The 16,923-nt window shown below is 42.8% G+C and overlaps 2 protein-coding genes across 2 annotated transcripts; one reads left to right on the forward strand and one right to left on the reverse strand.

Moving 5' to 3' along the window:
• Window positions 1-1,963: 1,963 nt before the first annotated feature.
• naga (N-acetylgalactosaminidase, alpha) lies at window positions 1,964-7,249 on the reverse strand. Its single transcript, XM_053888108.1, has 9 exons — window positions 7,145-7,249; window positions 6,039-6,195; window positions 5,413-5,553; window positions 3,753-3,964; window positions 3,588-3,682; window positions 3,344-3,505; window positions 3,039-3,236; window positions 2,830-2,970; window positions 1,964-2,455 (listed from the first exon to the last, which is right to left on the reverse strand). Exons 2-9 carry the CDS (start codon window positions 6,191-6,193, stop codon window positions 2,285-2,287), a joined length of 1,275 nt encoding a protein of 424 aa, XP_053744083.1. The 5' UTR covers window positions 6,194-6,195; window positions 7,145-7,249; the 3' UTR covers window positions 1,964-2,284.
• A 722-nt stretch (window positions 7,250-7,971) lies between these two features.
• Window positions 7,972-16,600, forward strand: LOC128772070 (adenylate cyclase type 3-like). Its single transcript, XM_053888107.1, has 20 exons — window positions 7,972-8,863; window positions 9,736-9,885; window positions 10,571-10,710; window positions 10,789-10,900; window positions 11,031-11,158; window positions 11,229-11,387; window positions 11,951-12,110; window positions 12,233-12,301; window positions 12,365-12,441; window positions 12,506-12,667; window positions 12,748-12,835; window positions 12,908-13,024; window positions 14,172-14,437; window positions 14,501-14,582; window positions 14,655-14,813; window positions 15,179-15,325; window positions 15,394-15,510; window positions 15,571-15,697; window positions 16,066-16,190; window positions 16,264-16,600. Exons 1-20 carry the CDS (start codon window positions 8,180-8,182, stop codon window positions 16,447-16,449), a joined length of 3,255 nt encoding a protein of 1,084 aa, XP_053744082.1. The 5' UTR covers window positions 7,972-8,179; the 3' UTR covers window positions 16,450-16,600.
• The last annotated feature ends 323 nt before the right edge of the window (window positions 16,601-16,923 follow it).

Here is a 16,923-nt window from a genome sequence, read left to right on the forward strand (position 1 = left end):
GCACCGCACATCAACAGGAGTCACCCACACAGTGGAGCTTCCCAAAGTATGTCAATAACTCAAGAAAAATGTTGCTTCGAAAAATAAAAATAAATAAAAAAATACTATCCAAAAAAGGGGGCAAATACTTTAAAACACAAAACAAATAGCTTGGAAAAAATGTTAATATTACTGGGTTTTTTTATTATTAAATTAAATATGAATTTGAAAATTAAATAATATCCATACCTTCAGCTGACACTCGCAACATCCTCATTGACGTTCACGTAGCCAACTGAAAATCTGGAAATGTAGGATGGAGCTTTACTTTCAGCATGATTTTAATATACGCTTTCCAAAGCAAAGCACATGTTGCCTAAGATATTTTTACAGAGTGATGCCAAGCGAAAGAGGAGCAGAGCAATATGGCTGGTATGAATTCATAGTCATTCCACTCGGAGGGTGCTGGCCACTGCAGACCCAGACAGTTGTGTGTTTCGCTCAGCTACACACATGCAGCCGGTGGTGAGTGAGGACGACTGGCGAATAGGAAGAAGGACCAGAGTCATTTAGAATGTCAGAGCTTCTCCATCTTCTTCATCGGAGGAGTCATTTTCACTTAAATCAGATTTAGCTGGAGGTTTTCTGGAGTCACTGACCTATATAGATGAGGGCCGGACCCCTGCTGAGCAGTGTGAGCGCGGCATGGCAAGCTGGTGAAGGACAGAGACCAGCACAGCTGAATGAAGAGCTCTGCTGCGGCTGGTGTATGAGGGAGGGGACGCGAAGACCAGATTGGCAAACGCGCCGCCCTGCAGCTGTGGGCCTACGTGAGCATCGGCAGGAACGCTCTTCGTCTCAGCCCCCTCCTCCTCCTCGTCCTCCTCACTCTCGTTTTGTTTCCCATTTGCACTTTCTAACAGCGTCTCCTCTTCCATCAGAACTGGCTCACGTCTCTCCTACGTCACACTTCCCCAAATGGCCACAGGGACCTTGACTGTGAGGGGTGTGGGCCGTCGCAGGACATCTGAGAGGACTGAAAGGTGATCAGGAGGAGGCAGTGACCGCACGGCTCAGCCCTGCCAAAAACATCAAATCATTTAATACTCCAGCATGTGTGCTAGAATCCGCGCTGATGCTCACACTCGTGACTCCTCCTGAACCTTGAGACGCCGTGTCAACACCGCCAGACATGAAGGCCAAGGTCTGGCTGATACGCTTTCAGCCCGGAATCTAGCTTGAGGAAAAGGGGGCCGTGGCATACAATGTAATGTGCGATGGCAATGATAAAACTAGACGTTTGAAGAGGAGAATTCATCACAACAAAGAGATAAAGAAGCTGAGGAGACTGAGTGTCCTTGCTCAGCAGGTGCACTCACTGTGTTCCAGCTAGGGAAGCACTGACCTCTACCGGCGTAGCACGGTAATGCATCACTGAAAGAGCAAAAACATGGCTCTCTACTTTTTTGTTAACTTTTATCTAATATCCTGATTTCATCTCTCTAGTTATCGACAGAAATATATATATATATGTATATATATGACAAAGCTTTTTGATCCCCAGAGTCACCGTCACAGAGCGCAATATGATAATGCAAATAAGCTTTAAGGAACAGATGATAATTCAGGATGCCTTTTCTGCAGTGACAAAAAAAGTCCAAATGGCACAGAGATACCACGGACGCAGTAACTTTTCCATTCGAAAAATACACATGCATCCGGGGTACATTATTTTAGTCATACAGTAGACCACATTGTCTTATTGAGTTGAAACAATATATATAAAAATGTTGCTAAGGGTACAAAGTAAACTTGACTTCACTCCGAACTGCAAACTACAATACGCTGACGGAGTATGTGGCGAGTTCATACTCACTTTTACTCACCTATATTTTCGCGGAATATCAGTTGAAAAACACATTTATAGTATTTCTCCTGTTTAACAAAAGTAAATCAAAAGAATAAAAAGCTGTTGCTATAATAACCACCAAGGGGAATGAGATAAATCATCGGTCGCTTTAATTCAGAAAAGACAGCAAACAAAAAAGTAAAAGATCCACAAAATGATTCAGTAGGAACATGAACAATGTCCTTCAGAGAAATGCTTTGGTTTTGCTTTGCGACCTTCCATGGCCCCAATATATTGAAATTAAACTGGTGAAAGGGTTTATCTTGCTTTTAATAAGACACTTTTATTGTTGTTGTCCTGAAACAAGTTTGTCATTTGAGAGTCCCTGAGCACAAAGTTACTCCACTATCTTCATCTAAAATCAATCGTAACTTGCCGTCTGCATCGGCGTTTCCTCTACAGAAGGCTCGGCTGGTCGTTGCAGTCGCTGCCGGGAGTCCCGTTGCGAAAGCTGAGACTGCCAGGTGCTGACACGTACCACATGACCACGCCAGAAGGGTTCACTGACACCACAAAGTCAGCTGAGTCCTTCAGAGAGAGCTGTTCGTTTGAGAAGACGTCAACGATCTGTCAGAGGATGAGAGAGACGAGTCAGTGGAAGGCTGACTTCTTTTTAACGTCCCCACTGAGTAAACATCCTGGTACCACGTGTACCAAGAACTGGAACATCAAAGATGCTGAGTTGATCTGTCAAACAGGCCTGTGATGGCTGATCCCACAACTGACAATACATTTCTGTGAGCCACTGATGGCATTTACATTTTTGGTGTGGAATGCAGTAAAATATTTGTACGTTTCACTGCGGGGCTGGCCACAATGTATTTCATAATTATTTGTAATAAAAAACAATATGACAATCAAAAAGACATTTTTGTATAATACATATGATAAAATATTGTAAAAAAAAAAAAAGAAAAATTACATGAAAATGTGAAACAGACCTTGTATCTCCCAGTGGTGTAGCTGAGTTTGCTGAGGGAGGTTTTGTAGCGGTACGGCATGTCGGCACGGAGACTGAAGAACACCAGAGCGCTGGCGTTGTTCGACAGCGGGCGCAGATACACCTCGATGTGACTGGGCTCCTGAGGTTGAAACACACGAAGATGATCGCACCCCTTGATGACGGTGAGGGTGGTGAGATGCAGACTACCTGCAGAATGCGTCGACCCATGATGCCCAGAGGGTCCTGGTTGATCATGATGGCCAGTTTGTTTTGCAGTATGTTTCGGGCGCCGCTGCTGATGGTGCGCAGGTCGTTGGACATGAAGAGAGGAGCTCCCATGATGCACCACAGCGCCATCTGAGCACGAGACTCGTCCATGCTGAGGCTAAAATCTCCGATGATCAGCTGACCAGGTCAGAAACGTTCACAAGGTCACTTACCTTCATCTTTCTCATCAGCTACACACATGTTGAAATGGCGTCTCTCTTATTAAACTATCGAGTTACACAAACCATATCTGGGTCATGCCATCGTCCAGGTCCCTGCGCTGGAACCAGAACATCCTGGTTCTTGAAGAACCAGTTTGAAATGCTCACGACGCTGCTCCATGAGTCCTGGATGTCGCCATAGTTACGCCACAGGTTGCAGATCTCTCCCAGCAGAGTGTAATTCACCTGCAGGAATAGTTACAGTCAAATACAAAAGCCAAAAAAATAGGGTAAAAAGAAGGAAATCTTGAGAAAGTTTTCCACTTGCAATAGGAGGGAGCCCCCCATGGTAGGCTGGCCAACTGCAGGAGTAGCCGATGGCTCGCCCCGTGGAGTTCAAAGCCTTCGACATTTCAGGATAACCTGAGAGAAAAACAGTAAAAAAATAATAAGATTTCTAGGTCAGTGTGAGCTCACCTTCTCCAGTGCTCACCCTGTGCCTGCTGCTCAGCGTTGGAGTAACAGCCGTCGTATTTCAACATGTCCACCTCCCAGTCAGCGAAGGTCTGAGCGTCGATCTGAATCTTGTCCAGTGGGGTTCCAGGATAACCGCCGCATGTGTAGGTGCCCATGTCACCATAGATGCCCAGTTTCAGCCCCCTGTCGTGCATGTAGCGAGACAAGTACTTGATCCCCCTGGGAAACCTGAACATGAGGAGAACACTTTTAAGGCTTTGTCGGATGCTCATGTCAGAATACACCAGGAATTTTTTGGCATACTTAATTTCTTCATTTTGCTTGGATCTTTGTTTTACATAGCTGCATTTATAAAAGCTTCATTATTCTGTAAATTATTTACATGAAACATTAAGGTTTTATTTACTTTATTCTGTAGATACAAGCATAATGATTTCAGTGTACTGTGCACCAAATAAGCTGATTCTTTGTTTTTTTTAACTTACATTTCTCTTCAAATAAAGCTCAGTTTTATCATCTAAAGTTGCAAGTCACTGAGTGCACCATCATAAACCTCCGACTTGTAGAGCTGAGCTCTCAGTTGGAGAGTCCATGTGCATGAGTTGAACTACAAGAAAATAGAGCAATATAATCTTTACAACCCGCCTGTTTAAAGTTCTCTGTTATTATACACACTTATTGCAACAATAACACTGATGGTTCAAATCCAACTTGAGGCGATGCTAAACCTTCTGCCCAGGTCGCCCACCACATCTTCACATGTTTATTCACAGAAAAAAAAAAGATATTTTGCAAAAATTCTTACAAATTGAAAATACAACGAACATATGCATATGTTGTTTTCTTTTCTCCAGATAACAGAGAATTCTTAGTTCATCCGTGGAAATAGCTTACAGTTTTTAAACCAGTGGTTTAGGGCATCAATTATATTTTACTTATCTCACAAGTGAAGTATTTTATGAAGCCTTTTGTACCATTCTTTTTTTTATTGAGTCTATTGCATTTCCATTCAGGATGTATATGGGCAAATGGTCAGTTGGATGGTTAGTGGCAAACTGTATGTAACAGTATCAGGTTAGTATGACCACTTCCTTCCTCTGGAAATCTTCTGTCCGTGTCCGACGGAGGCGCATATTGCCAACAGGGGGATGTGGTCCCAATAGCACATCCAGTACACAGTGGGCTCTGTGCATGTGTTTGAGGAATGGCATCAAGTGTATATGAATGGCATCTGTTTTTTCTTGCAAAGATAATGGTAAAAATATACTTTCTGCAACTATATTGAAATTCCTTATGAAGAGCCAACCCATTTTTAAAATGCATTCCAGTTTAGTCCCATTAATTCCCTTAACTTGCCATGGGAATTTCCCATTTTTGAAAATTCCCTATACTCCCCTACATATATCCCAAGTTGTAATTTTTGATTTTCAATATGTGCTTAAGTACTTTTTAAAATATGTGCATTAACTGGGGCCTGTCAGTGGCTCTTAAACATACTGTGGGACACCCCGTCTTCAAACATGAACTTGGAAAGCAGCAGCTGACTCATGTTGGTTTATCAAAACTGCCACAGCATTCGCACCTTCAGTCACAGTTTCCTCAACGAAGTTTGAGAACCAGGGTGTTGTTGTGTGCTCTGGTGTGTGTGTCTGTATACATAACGTGTTGTTGTGTACCTTTTAGGGTCCGCCTGTAGCCGCCCTTGAGAGTCCCTTTCCTTGGAGGACCAGCAGTCATCGATGTTCACATACACGTAACCGAGTTCCTTCCAGCCATCCTCAACCAATCGGTCAGCCATGTCGATGAACAGATTCTCACTGAGGAAGAGAAACCAGTCCGCTGCTCCAGCAACACTTTTTTTCCCCAAGTCACTATACGTCCATATATGTCCTGCACCCTTGAGGGTCGGTCAATAACTATCTGATCAGATACCTTCTACTAGTCCCTCATAAAGTTGTGAATAATGTAAACTTAATACTAACACCCAAAAACGCCACAGTACTGAAGCCGTGCACAACCTCTTTGACTTCATTATACTGTAAAGTTTTTAACAGCATAAATGCAAGTGTAACATGGGAAAAAAAAAAGAAAATACTAAACAAACAAAACCAAAATACTGGGCTAAACACCTGGTTTGATGCGCCATCGTGAAATCAAAAAGCCATTACAGCAAGCCAAGTGAAGTGAAACCGAAGCTATTTGGGTTTGCGTATCGGACTGGACGAGTTCTTGAAAAAAAATCTGATCATTTTGGGTCCGATCCAGGCCGAGACCAGAATTTTCATCATCTATAAAGACTTACCTGATGCAGTTTTTTGGGTCGTTTTCACAGTCTATATCACACCGGAATCTCTCCCATGCCAACCAACCCATCGGAGGGGTCCTCATCAGACCATTGTCAAGGGCCGCGGCGACAACAAAGTGTGTCAATAGCAGAGGCAGCAGCGATACAGACATCTCTACAGAAGTAAACAAACAAACAAAGCTTCATTCTCACGTGTTTTCAGAGTGAATTGACCGTGTTTATCACCTTCTCAAAGTCTTACATGCACGTTGACCTTCACTAGCACACAGCCACTCAGTTGCCTCCCTAAATTTCATCACTCTGGGTGACGAACTGTGTCAAAGACCTGTCAGGTGACTTCTTTTGTCAATAAATCCTGCACGGCATTGAACTCAGACTGAACAGATGAATGATTAGCATTGCACATTTCATGTTTTTACATGATTTACTTTCTCATTACAGTTTAATAACAGTGTAGTGAGCATTTTAGTGTCACAATCATGTCTCCTGCAATGGTTAAAACTTGCTGATATGGCTGACACATTTTTCATACTAAAAAATAATACTGATTATAAACAGTATTTAGCTGACAGATAGTTTTAGTTTGAAGAATTAAATCGGACTTTTAATGCCTAAAAAATAACGTGTTAAGGCTTCATTTCAAAACAAACATTTCATGTCATTTCAAGATGGGAGACAGGAAATTAACTAACCTACTTTCCTTATCTCAACAAGGGAAACATTTTTTGAGAAACTATACTGAATATGATTGAAATGTACACCGTATTATTGAGTAATAACGGTGTATAAAGAACTGCGCATCACTTTTGTGTCTGCACTTGTCACGTTTGATGTTTGAAGTCATGTTTTAAGGCTTTCGAAGATTTATATTTCTAGTAAGGGATATGTGGTCGGCAAAAAAGCAATCGTGTATCTAGTTTAAACGTCATTAATCTGGGAAATGTTAACACGATTTACGTCTTACTCAAAAGTCGTATTGTTACTCAGTGTTATTACTCGGTAATTATTATTTTAGAGTTCGACTTGGTGTTCTAAGGATTTTAAATTAACGATTAGAAATGTGTATTTCAGGAGCACAAGATCAAACCGAAGCGAGGACTCACCTGCTCTCTATGGTGGTTTGTCTTCCGAGCTGAAGTTATCTCACTTGGGCAAGACTCTCCCGCTGAGAGGTCACGTGAGTCGCAGCGTCGATCAGCTGACCGAACTGCTGGCTGCGTTCCGCTCTGGTTCAAACGTCGCCTTTCGTCACAGTCGATCTTTACTGCCAGGCTCTTTTAGCAGCGCGCTGGGGTTGATATAATATTATTTTACACATTCACTTTTGAAATATACGCTATTCAGTCTTTTTTTATTATTTATTATGAGTGCAACTCATTTTTCCTTCTTGTCAAAATACATTGCCATTGAAGATACATTTGTTTTGTTGCTGTTTAGCTTCACTGCGTCCTTTCTTTTCTTTTCCCATCACAACAGTCACAGCGTATAGGAAATTGAATTGGCCACCTGTGGTATAGACTGTGAATATCAACTAATCTGGTAGATGAACCAAACCAGTAGACACAATAAAAACCAACAAAGATATGGGATATTTTATGAAAATAAATACCTTTGAATTTTTGTAACAAGTGTCTGATTTAATACTCATCATAGCCAGAGAAGGGATGACAAAACAGATCAAGAGAATTGTTTGGCAGTTATCTCAGGTACATGCAGTTGTCTAATGAGCCCTCTTCTTCAGTCTCCTCTCACCATCACGGCCTCATATCCCTCGACGCAACAGCACGCTGACAGTTACTTTGGTTTCATCTTAGCAACAGAAACAGTGGCGCTGATGTTTGGAAGAAGGAGGTGTGTGGGAGGAGAGAGAAGGACTGAACATTAGTAGACGAAGGAAGCAAAGAGAGCGCATGCCGTTGAGTGGATTATATCTGAAAGGCATCACACTACCAGCATAGCATTGGATTTATGCAGGAATTAAAATGGACTTGTGAGACTTCAAAAATGGAGGGCCATATTTTCTCAAGGGCAGAGAGTTGAGGTAAGAGATGTTCCACAGGTTAAAGGGCTACTGCTGAACATCTTAACTAGCTCTGGCTTGTACAGATGGAAACGGACTTTGTGCGGAATAGAGTTGCATGGCAGTATTAGGTGTTGGCTCCAACATGCCTCTGAACCGGGTCAATACCGTAGATACGGCACATTCAGTGGAGTACTCTGTGGACTACTCTGTGGAGGTGCAGAGCGATCCTGTTAGCAGAGCCAGGTGTGTGCCGTCCTGCTGCCAGTGCCTCCTACGAACAGTGGGCCACAGGTTCACACCAGAATCACTGGAGCGCCTGTACCAAAACTACTTCCGCCGGCAGAGACAAGAGAACCTTCTGGTGCTGGTGATGTTCGCCGTCCTTTACAACACCTTCATCATCATTATGTGCGCAGTGGTGTACACTGACGACAAACTGGCCATGGTAGTGGTAGCAGCGGTGGCGCTTGCAGCCGACGTTACTCTGCTCGCCCTCTGCTGGATGAGGAAACTGCCTACATCAACGGTGTCACGCGGGGCCGTGCCTTACATCCTGTGGCTGATGGTCACCATCCATGTTTTGTGTTACACGGGTCTCAACTACGAGCTTCATCACCATGCCAGTGACTCTGTGGGCTGGCAGGCCTTCTTTAGTTTCTCCACTTTCCTGACGCTGCCGCTCAACCTGGTTCCCCTGCTCCTGCTGTCAGCTCTCTCCTCTGGGATCCACATCCTGGTTCTGGGTCTGACTGTGGCCCAGGGAGACGACTATGTGGACGGACCCACACTGGTCAGACAGGTGAATATCATTCTAGTGTGTTATTTAGAGACCTAGCCATCCATGACGAAGATTAAAGGGAGGTTTATGTTACTACTAATACTCAAGTGGATACGCGCTGACATTTGTTGCATTTATATGGGCCCATACAATGCAAATAAATACTTTATCTGAACGAAAATGCCTCATGTCAACACATCCTTCCAAATGAAATGACCAGATTCAAGGGTGACGGCTGATGTCAGTATAAAGCAAAACAAATGAACAAAATACAGACTCAAATAAAAGAAATAATGTGATATATGGATGGTTTGTTTACAAATGGATCGAGTCTGTAATATGGAGGAAGATTCTTTACGGTAGCATGTCATATTTAGTTCGAATTAAATGCTTGTTGCACGAGCACACACATATAAATATGATCGGATTATTTCACAACATGAAAACAAGGGGAAGGAAAAAGTGCCCATGACACAGCAGCTGCCTTAAGTACAGATTCAAGCATTTCACAGTACTAGAGGTGCTAATTTCTGAAAGGTTTGCGTGTATCAAAAAGGTTGTATGGTGATTGTAATTTTAAGGATCTTTTGGGACTGTAGCGCTGGTCGGACTGGGGTGATGGTTGCCAGTACATTTTGCCACAGAGACAAACATCACAGTGAGGACTTCTGTTGGCTGAGGCTTATTTTTTTTTTACAATTTATTTCTGCTGATGCTTGTAATGCTTGTTTGGCTGTCGTTAAATTGGTTTCTCTTGTTATAATTTTTATTTATTGATGTATTTATTTTAGTTTTTGAAGACTGTTTTACAATCAGTTTTCTGAAACGTGTTTGTTGTTACATGACCTCACCTGATGAAACAACCTGCTGCACCTCTCTCTTGCTCCCGGCAGCTGTTAGCCAACATGATGCTGTACATGTGCGCAGCAACAGTGGGCGTCATGTCCTTCTACATGGCAGACACCAAGTACAGGACAGCTTTTTTGGAGGCACGCCAGTCTCTGGAGGTCAAGCTCACACTGGAGGATCAGAGCACCCAGCAGGTCGGACCGGCGTTTTAAAAAAATCGATTGTGACTCACACGAACACAAAGGGACTACATGTGCTTTCTAATTACACTGTGTTGCTCAGCTCGGTGCTAATAAGCCGTTGAGAGAGGGTTTGTTTTTATCTGGAGCTCCACAGAGACATGATTCAGAAGAGAAAGTTGTGCTGGGATAGTTTCATATCGATCCACTTTCTTGATTCTTCAGGCAACAATTTCATTGGGGAGACGTGTCTGGACTTTTTGGTATATTTATTTAAGGTGTTTTGGTGGTTTTATAAATCAAATGTTACCTAAAATATACAGTAAAAAGTTAAAACCTTTGGCAGATGATGTGGTGTCGATCAGTCATCTGAATGGCCACAGCAGTGAGGATGAGCTCCACCAAGATTGGGGCCAATGGAGGGAGCCCTCACTCCAAGAAGGAAAAGAGTTCTTGCAGATTCTGCTGCGAACCATTGGGATCACAATACATGAGTGGAAGGAGAAGAAAAGGGAGCGAACAGTGGAGATCAGTTCAGGTTGAGGAGACATCCTGACGTCCACAGTGATGCGTAAACAAAGAGGCAGACAACCAGAACTCATCACAGTAGTCAGCATGTTCTCGTGTGGCTCAGTCAGATCATTGGACCGCTTTAATCCTGAATCACATTCATTTTTATCCTTTAAATGCTTCCATTCAGGAAGAACTTCTCCTCTCCATCCTGCCCAAGCACATCGCCGATGAGATGCTCCAGGGCATGAAGAACCAGGCCAACCAGAGCGAGGTCCAGCGGCAGCAGCAGTTCAACACCATGTACATGTACCGCCACGAACACGTCAGGTCAGCTTCGTGGTTTCCCAGTCATCAACCGGCCATTGTTTATGTTGTTATTAAACCAAATTGTGTTGCGTTGTTCAGTATCCTGTTTGCAGATATTGTGGGCTTCACTCAGTTGTCATCGACCTGTAGCGCACAGGAACTTGTGAAGCTGCTGAACGAGCTCTTTGCTCGCTTCGATAAACTGGCGGAGGTAACAGGTCTTTTCTTAAACTCCATATTTTAAACGTGTTCTTTCTACTTTTTTAACCATGTTTTTTTTATGAGGTCAAAGTTTGTAAGACATTGAATCATTGCTGATTTGTTCTTGCTGTTTCTCTCAGCGACATCACCAGCTACGAATCAAAATCCTGGGCGACTGCTACTACTGCATCTGTGGTCTTCCAGACTTCAGGGAAGACCACGCCGCCTGCTCCATCATGATGGGCCTCTCCATGGTGGAGGCCATCTCGTAAGCCTCACGCAGCAAAACAGCATAAAGAAACCGTTGCTGCACGACACGTTTTCCCTTGTATCCTCAGGTATGTGCGAGAGAAGACAAAAACAGACGTGGACATGCGAGTGGGTGTCCACACAGGAACCGTGCTTGGAGGAGTTTTGGGCCAAAAACGCTGGCAGTTCGACGTTTGGTCCACAGATGTCACTGTAGCCAATAAAATGGAATCTGGTGGAATCCCTGGGTGAGCTTGATGATATCCAACACTAAACCCAGCCTGGAAGCCAAACTGGGGCCCAAACTTCCCATGGAATTTTATGGGAAACCATCCAGAAATTTTCTGCCCCATGGAAACAGTAAACGGAAAGAATAAAAGCACCAGTATTGACATGTCTCCTGGCGCATTCTGGGTATTAAGGGGTGATAATGCCCGGCCCTGACTCTGCTGTGATTTTCTCCACCACAGATTATAAATACCATATCGAGCAGAATATTGCTCCATACCAGTGACATTTTCTGTCCCAGTGTCAGGATCATTTTAGGTTATCTTAAAATAAGCTTGTGGTAATCCAGAAATAAGACTTCCTGACCAGAGGAGGCATCATTATTTTACTCAAAACCCTTGAGTGGAATCTGGAAATGAGGTCATAATGAGAATATTCCAGCAAAATAATAATTTCTACCTCTTTCTTACCTGTTTAAAACAGCTTGAAATTGTGGGAAAACTAAATCTGAAGAGGAGCTTTCTTAAATCTACTCAAATTAGATTCCTGCGTTTGCTCTGAAGATTTCCTCCGTCCTTTACAGGAGAGTGCACATATCCCAGAGCACCATGGAAAGTTTGCGTGGGGAGTTTGAGCTGGAGCCTGGGAACGGTGGCGAACGGTGCGAGTACCTGCTGGAGAAGGGCATTGATACCTACTTGGTTCGGGTGCCGGAGCAGAAAGTGAAGGAAGTTAATGGCACCGTGAGTGGAAACTTATCAACAGCAATATAAACATTCATTCATCATTGTTGCATATTAGGCATATTTGCAGGGGTCCATCCATGGTGTGTTTTTCTCTTTATAAAATCGCTCTATTCCGTCAGACGCTGCCAAAGAGAAGATCTAACCAGCAGATCAACACAACAGTGTCAAATGGAAATTCATTTGAAGAGGTGAAACACAATTTTTTTTAAATTCATCAGTAATTTCAAGGATGTTTTCAATTCTTTGAAAAGAGGAGCAGGATCGCCGAGGAGCAACATGTAAACAGACGGCTGCAGCGGGAACTTCTTGAAAGAGAAACAAAGCAAATGTAAGATGAATATCATTCCTAACTGTGAGCTTTGGTTCTTATCGTTTTTATCGGGGCATTTCAGAATGAAGGATCATGAGATAAACCCCATATCTTTGCGTTTCGTGGATGTGAAGTTGGAAGAGCACTACTCCTCAGAGAAGGAGAAGCGGAGTGGAGCGGCCTTCTGCTGCTGTGCCATTGTGCTCTTCTTCATCTCGGCCATGGAGGTGTTCATTGATCCACTGTGAGTTCTAGCCAAGACATAAGTATAAAGAGTAAAATAAAAGATTCAGATCTCAATCCTCAATCTTGTTTTTGCCCCAGACTGGTCGTCAACTATGTGACTCTGGTGATCGGAGAGTTTCTGCTGTTGATCCTCACCGTCTGCTCTCTGGCGGCCATCTTCCCTCGGGTCAGACAGAGATGATGGCTCTTCAGTCTGGACTGTTTTCAAAGTCTTTCAAAGTTCATTTGAATGTTCCAGAGATTTTCCAGACGTTTGGTGTCTTTCTCGATGTGGATTGATCGCACGCGCTGGGCGAGGAACACCTGGGCCATGGCTGCCATATTTGTTCTCACAATGGCTGTGATCGCAGACATGGTCAGTGTGTCTTTTAATTCACAACAGTGAATGAGCTTTTTTGTAAATGCTCCACTAACCTGAATGGTTGTTCAGTTCACCTGATGTTTAACATTCAATATGTGTCTGCATTTGATTCATTAAAGACTTGCTAAATGTTTATGCAGAGTATCATTAGATATTTTGTCCATATATTCCGCCTCAATTATAATTATATTCTGAGTGTAATGCGGTCGATTTGACAGTAGGTGGCAGCCTCGGGCCTTCTGTAGAACACAGAGGACGTAAAGAAGAAGTTACGATCAGGAAGTGAATTAAAAACAACTACAAAATATTGGTAAATCCACATTTTGTCTTCATAGTCACTTGAAACCAGAGCAGGTCACATGACTGGATCTAGTTCAGCCCAATAAAAACAAATGAGAGCAAATATATGATCATTTGTGTATTCCAGGGTGAGTATTACCTATTATTGAATGGATAAATGTTATTTCTATGATGACATTTATTTATAGAGAAATATTCAAAATATTCAAGAATGATCAGATGAGTTATGCTCATCATTCATATTTAATAAATTGTTTTCTGTAAAAATGATTTTCCAGGATGGGGCAATTGTTACTGCATTTATTTAAAATGCATTTTTACACGGTGAAAATGTCAAGCTTTTCTTGATTCTGTGTAAAATGGGCCTGTATTTAAAATGATCAATTGCAGGTAGATATTTCGCAGGATGAACACATGATTGTGTTTCCACCTTCCTGTGTGTGCTGTGTGTTTGAGCGCTTCCATGTTTCCACTCACACCTCATCAGGCCATCACAGGTCTGTGTCCTCCCTCTGGACGTTATTAGCTGTCAGTCTTGTTGCCTGTGTCCTCATTTGTCTCTGTCTCAGAGGAGCAGCCAGTTAGTCTGCTGCCTGCCACCGTCTGACAGGAAGAGATGACACTTGAGTGAACATTTATTAGAATTGCTATCATGTACAGATTACTAGAAGCTGTCGGGCTAGTTTCTCCTTTGAGTGCTGCTTCTTCCTCTTCACCTTGATGGTCTACATCTAAGGATTAAGATGAAACCAAATGCTCCTCAAAACAACACCAAAAAACACTGTATCATGTGATTGTAGAATCCATCTAATGGAGGCCGTGTCCTTTTCTAACCCCACAGCTGAGCTGCGTTCCACCATCTCCTCCGCGCTTCAGCAACACATCTGCTCTCTCACTGATGCCACTGAATGAATGTGCTGAAAATCCCAAACACTACAGCTTCATGGCCGTGATGTCACTCATCGCCACTGCCATGCTGATCCAAGTCAGCCACCTGATTAAACTGGGCCTGATGGTGCTGGTCGTCACAGCGACCGGCGCCGTTAACATCTACAGCTGGCGGCACATCTACGACCAGTACGACATGCTGCTGTACTCAAGCTACAGGTGATGGACTGCAGAACATAATAAACCATGTACAGGATTCGTGTTTATAACATCTCTCTGCAGATATTCTACTGTACCGTCCAAGTACCTCGTGACCATGATGGTAATCGTCATGCTGATCTGCTTCTACATCTTTGCCCGCCATGTGAGTGGCTTTTCTTTTCTTTTCAAAAACACACACAAGTGCTGCGTCATCTCACAAACACTTTGTGTCAAGCTGGAGCGACAGTCGAGGAAGCTGTTCCTCTGGAAGATCGCAATAAACGACCAGAAGGAGCGAGTGTTTGAGATGAGGCGCTGGAATGAAGCGCTGGTCACAAACATGTTGCCAGAGCATGTGGCCAAACACTTCCTGGGAGCTAAAAAGAGAGATGAGGTAGGTTTGGTTATTATTATTAATATTATCACTGTTGTTGTTGTTGCTATTAGGCTAGCTAGATGGAGATGGTTTGGACATGTACAGAGGAGAGAGAGCCAGAACATTGGTAGGAAGATGTTGAGGTTGGACCTGCCAGGCAGAAGGTGGAGAGGAAGGCCAAAGAGGAGATTGATGGAGGTGGTTATTGCACGTTGTTCCAAAGCACTTTCCTAGTCGGTGAGATCCTCATTGACCTTGGCAATAACCCTCATTCTGATGAAGCGCCTTGCTTCTGCTCCAGATTGATATCGCAACAGCATCACCTTGTGGCCTTCTGGGATACCACAGCCTTCACATCAGTCATTCATTCATTGTCATTTCAGGAGCTGTACAGCCAGTCCTATGATGAAATAGGGGTGATGTTCGCCTCCATCCCCAACTTTTCTGATTTCTACACTGAAGAAGGCATCAACAACGGAGGCATTGAATGTCTTCGGATTCTCAATGAGATTATCTCTGATTTTGACAGCGTCAGTGTCTGTTGATTCAGTGCTCCGGATGAGGGGAGCCACTTACTTTCATTGTTTTTGTCTCGCAGTTATTAGACAGAGACGAGTTCAGATGCATCACCAAGATAAAGACGATTGGCAGCACCTACATGGCCGCATCAGGCCTGACCCCAGAGAGCAGCACTAATGGATACAGCAGCCGCAAGGTAACAGCGCGCAGCCAGCGGACCGTTATGGCTTTATGAATGGTCAACTTTGTCACGCAGCCAGAAGAGCAGTCGTTCATGGAGCGATGGCAGCACCTTGCTGACCTGGCAGATTTTGCTCTGGCCATGAAAGTGACCCTCAACAACCTTAACAAACAGTCTTTCAACAACTTCATGCTCCGGATCGGTCAGTCTTTGTTTCTCCATCTGTGTGATAGAAAGACTGCCGGACAGATATTAAATAAATAACGCACGAAGAGAAGACCCATTTTAAATGCAGAAATGTTTATTATTATTATTATTATTATTAATGCACATATGATTTTCACAATTAAATAATAAAAATCCTGATATTTGTGATGTGATGTGTGGAAATAAATATGTATATTTGTGAGTATAATTTGTTTTGACCGAAGTGTTATAAAATGAAAGCAACATTAAAGTGAATTTTAAAAAATAATAGACAAATATAAAGTAACACATTTTAGCTCTGTCTGTATTGCAATGATGCAAATACAAGGATTCATGATGGTGGGTGTTTCTTGATCCTCTCAGGTATTAATAAAGGTGCAGTTCTTGCCGGTGTGATCGGAGCTCGTAAACCTCACTATGATATTTGGGGCAACACGGTCAATGTTGCCAGTCGAATGGAGTCCACTGGAGTGATGGGCAACATCCAGGTTGAACGCAAATTCCTCAGACACAAGTCTGTGTTTTTGAGTACATCTTGAATATGATTTTGCTTTCTGTCAGGTGGTGGAAAACTGCTACGTCATCCTGAAGGAGTACGGTTTCCGTTTTGTTCGCAGGGGACCGATCTACGTCAAAGGCAAAGGGGAGCTGTTGACTTACTTCATGAAGGGGAAGGACAAGCCAGGAAGCAAAACCTGTGATCCATTAGCCACTGCCCTGCCACACCAAGTTGTGGTGGTCTCCTGATAATATCACAAACAACAAATGAACTGTATTTCAGACACTCTGTAGAAAGACAATACACTACACACAACTGTCACTGTTCAAGAATTAGTCAACAACACGGGTCAAAGTGCAGTGCAAGAACTTCATATGTTTGTAAATAAAGCTATCTTATCAGTCCATTTGTATATGTTGTATAATAAACACATTTGGAATCTGTATGTGCTGAGTGAATAGGCCTTAAACCTTTTGTGCCAATGAATACAAATGCAAAGTTATTAAAGAATACAAAACGTATTTACTATTAAAAACATGAAAACAATCATACATACAGGAGAAATAAACAAGGGGTACCAGTACTTGTAAGTGGACAATAAAACTATGATTTGTAAATAAACAAAAATACACTGATGATAATTTCAATATTATTCTGTTTTTAATGCATTTTCTCTGTGTATATCATTGTCAGCAACTTCAAACAAACACAATTCTGCTATT

The sequence above is a fragment of the Synchiropus splendidus genome, chromosome 15 (assembly GCF_027744825.2).
Source record: "Synchiropus splendidus isolate RoL2022-P1 chromosome 15, RoL_Sspl_1.0, whole genome shotgun sequence".
Lineage (NCBI taxonomy): Eukaryota > Metazoa > Chordata > Actinopteri > Syngnathiformes > Callionymidae > Synchiropus > Synchiropus splendidus.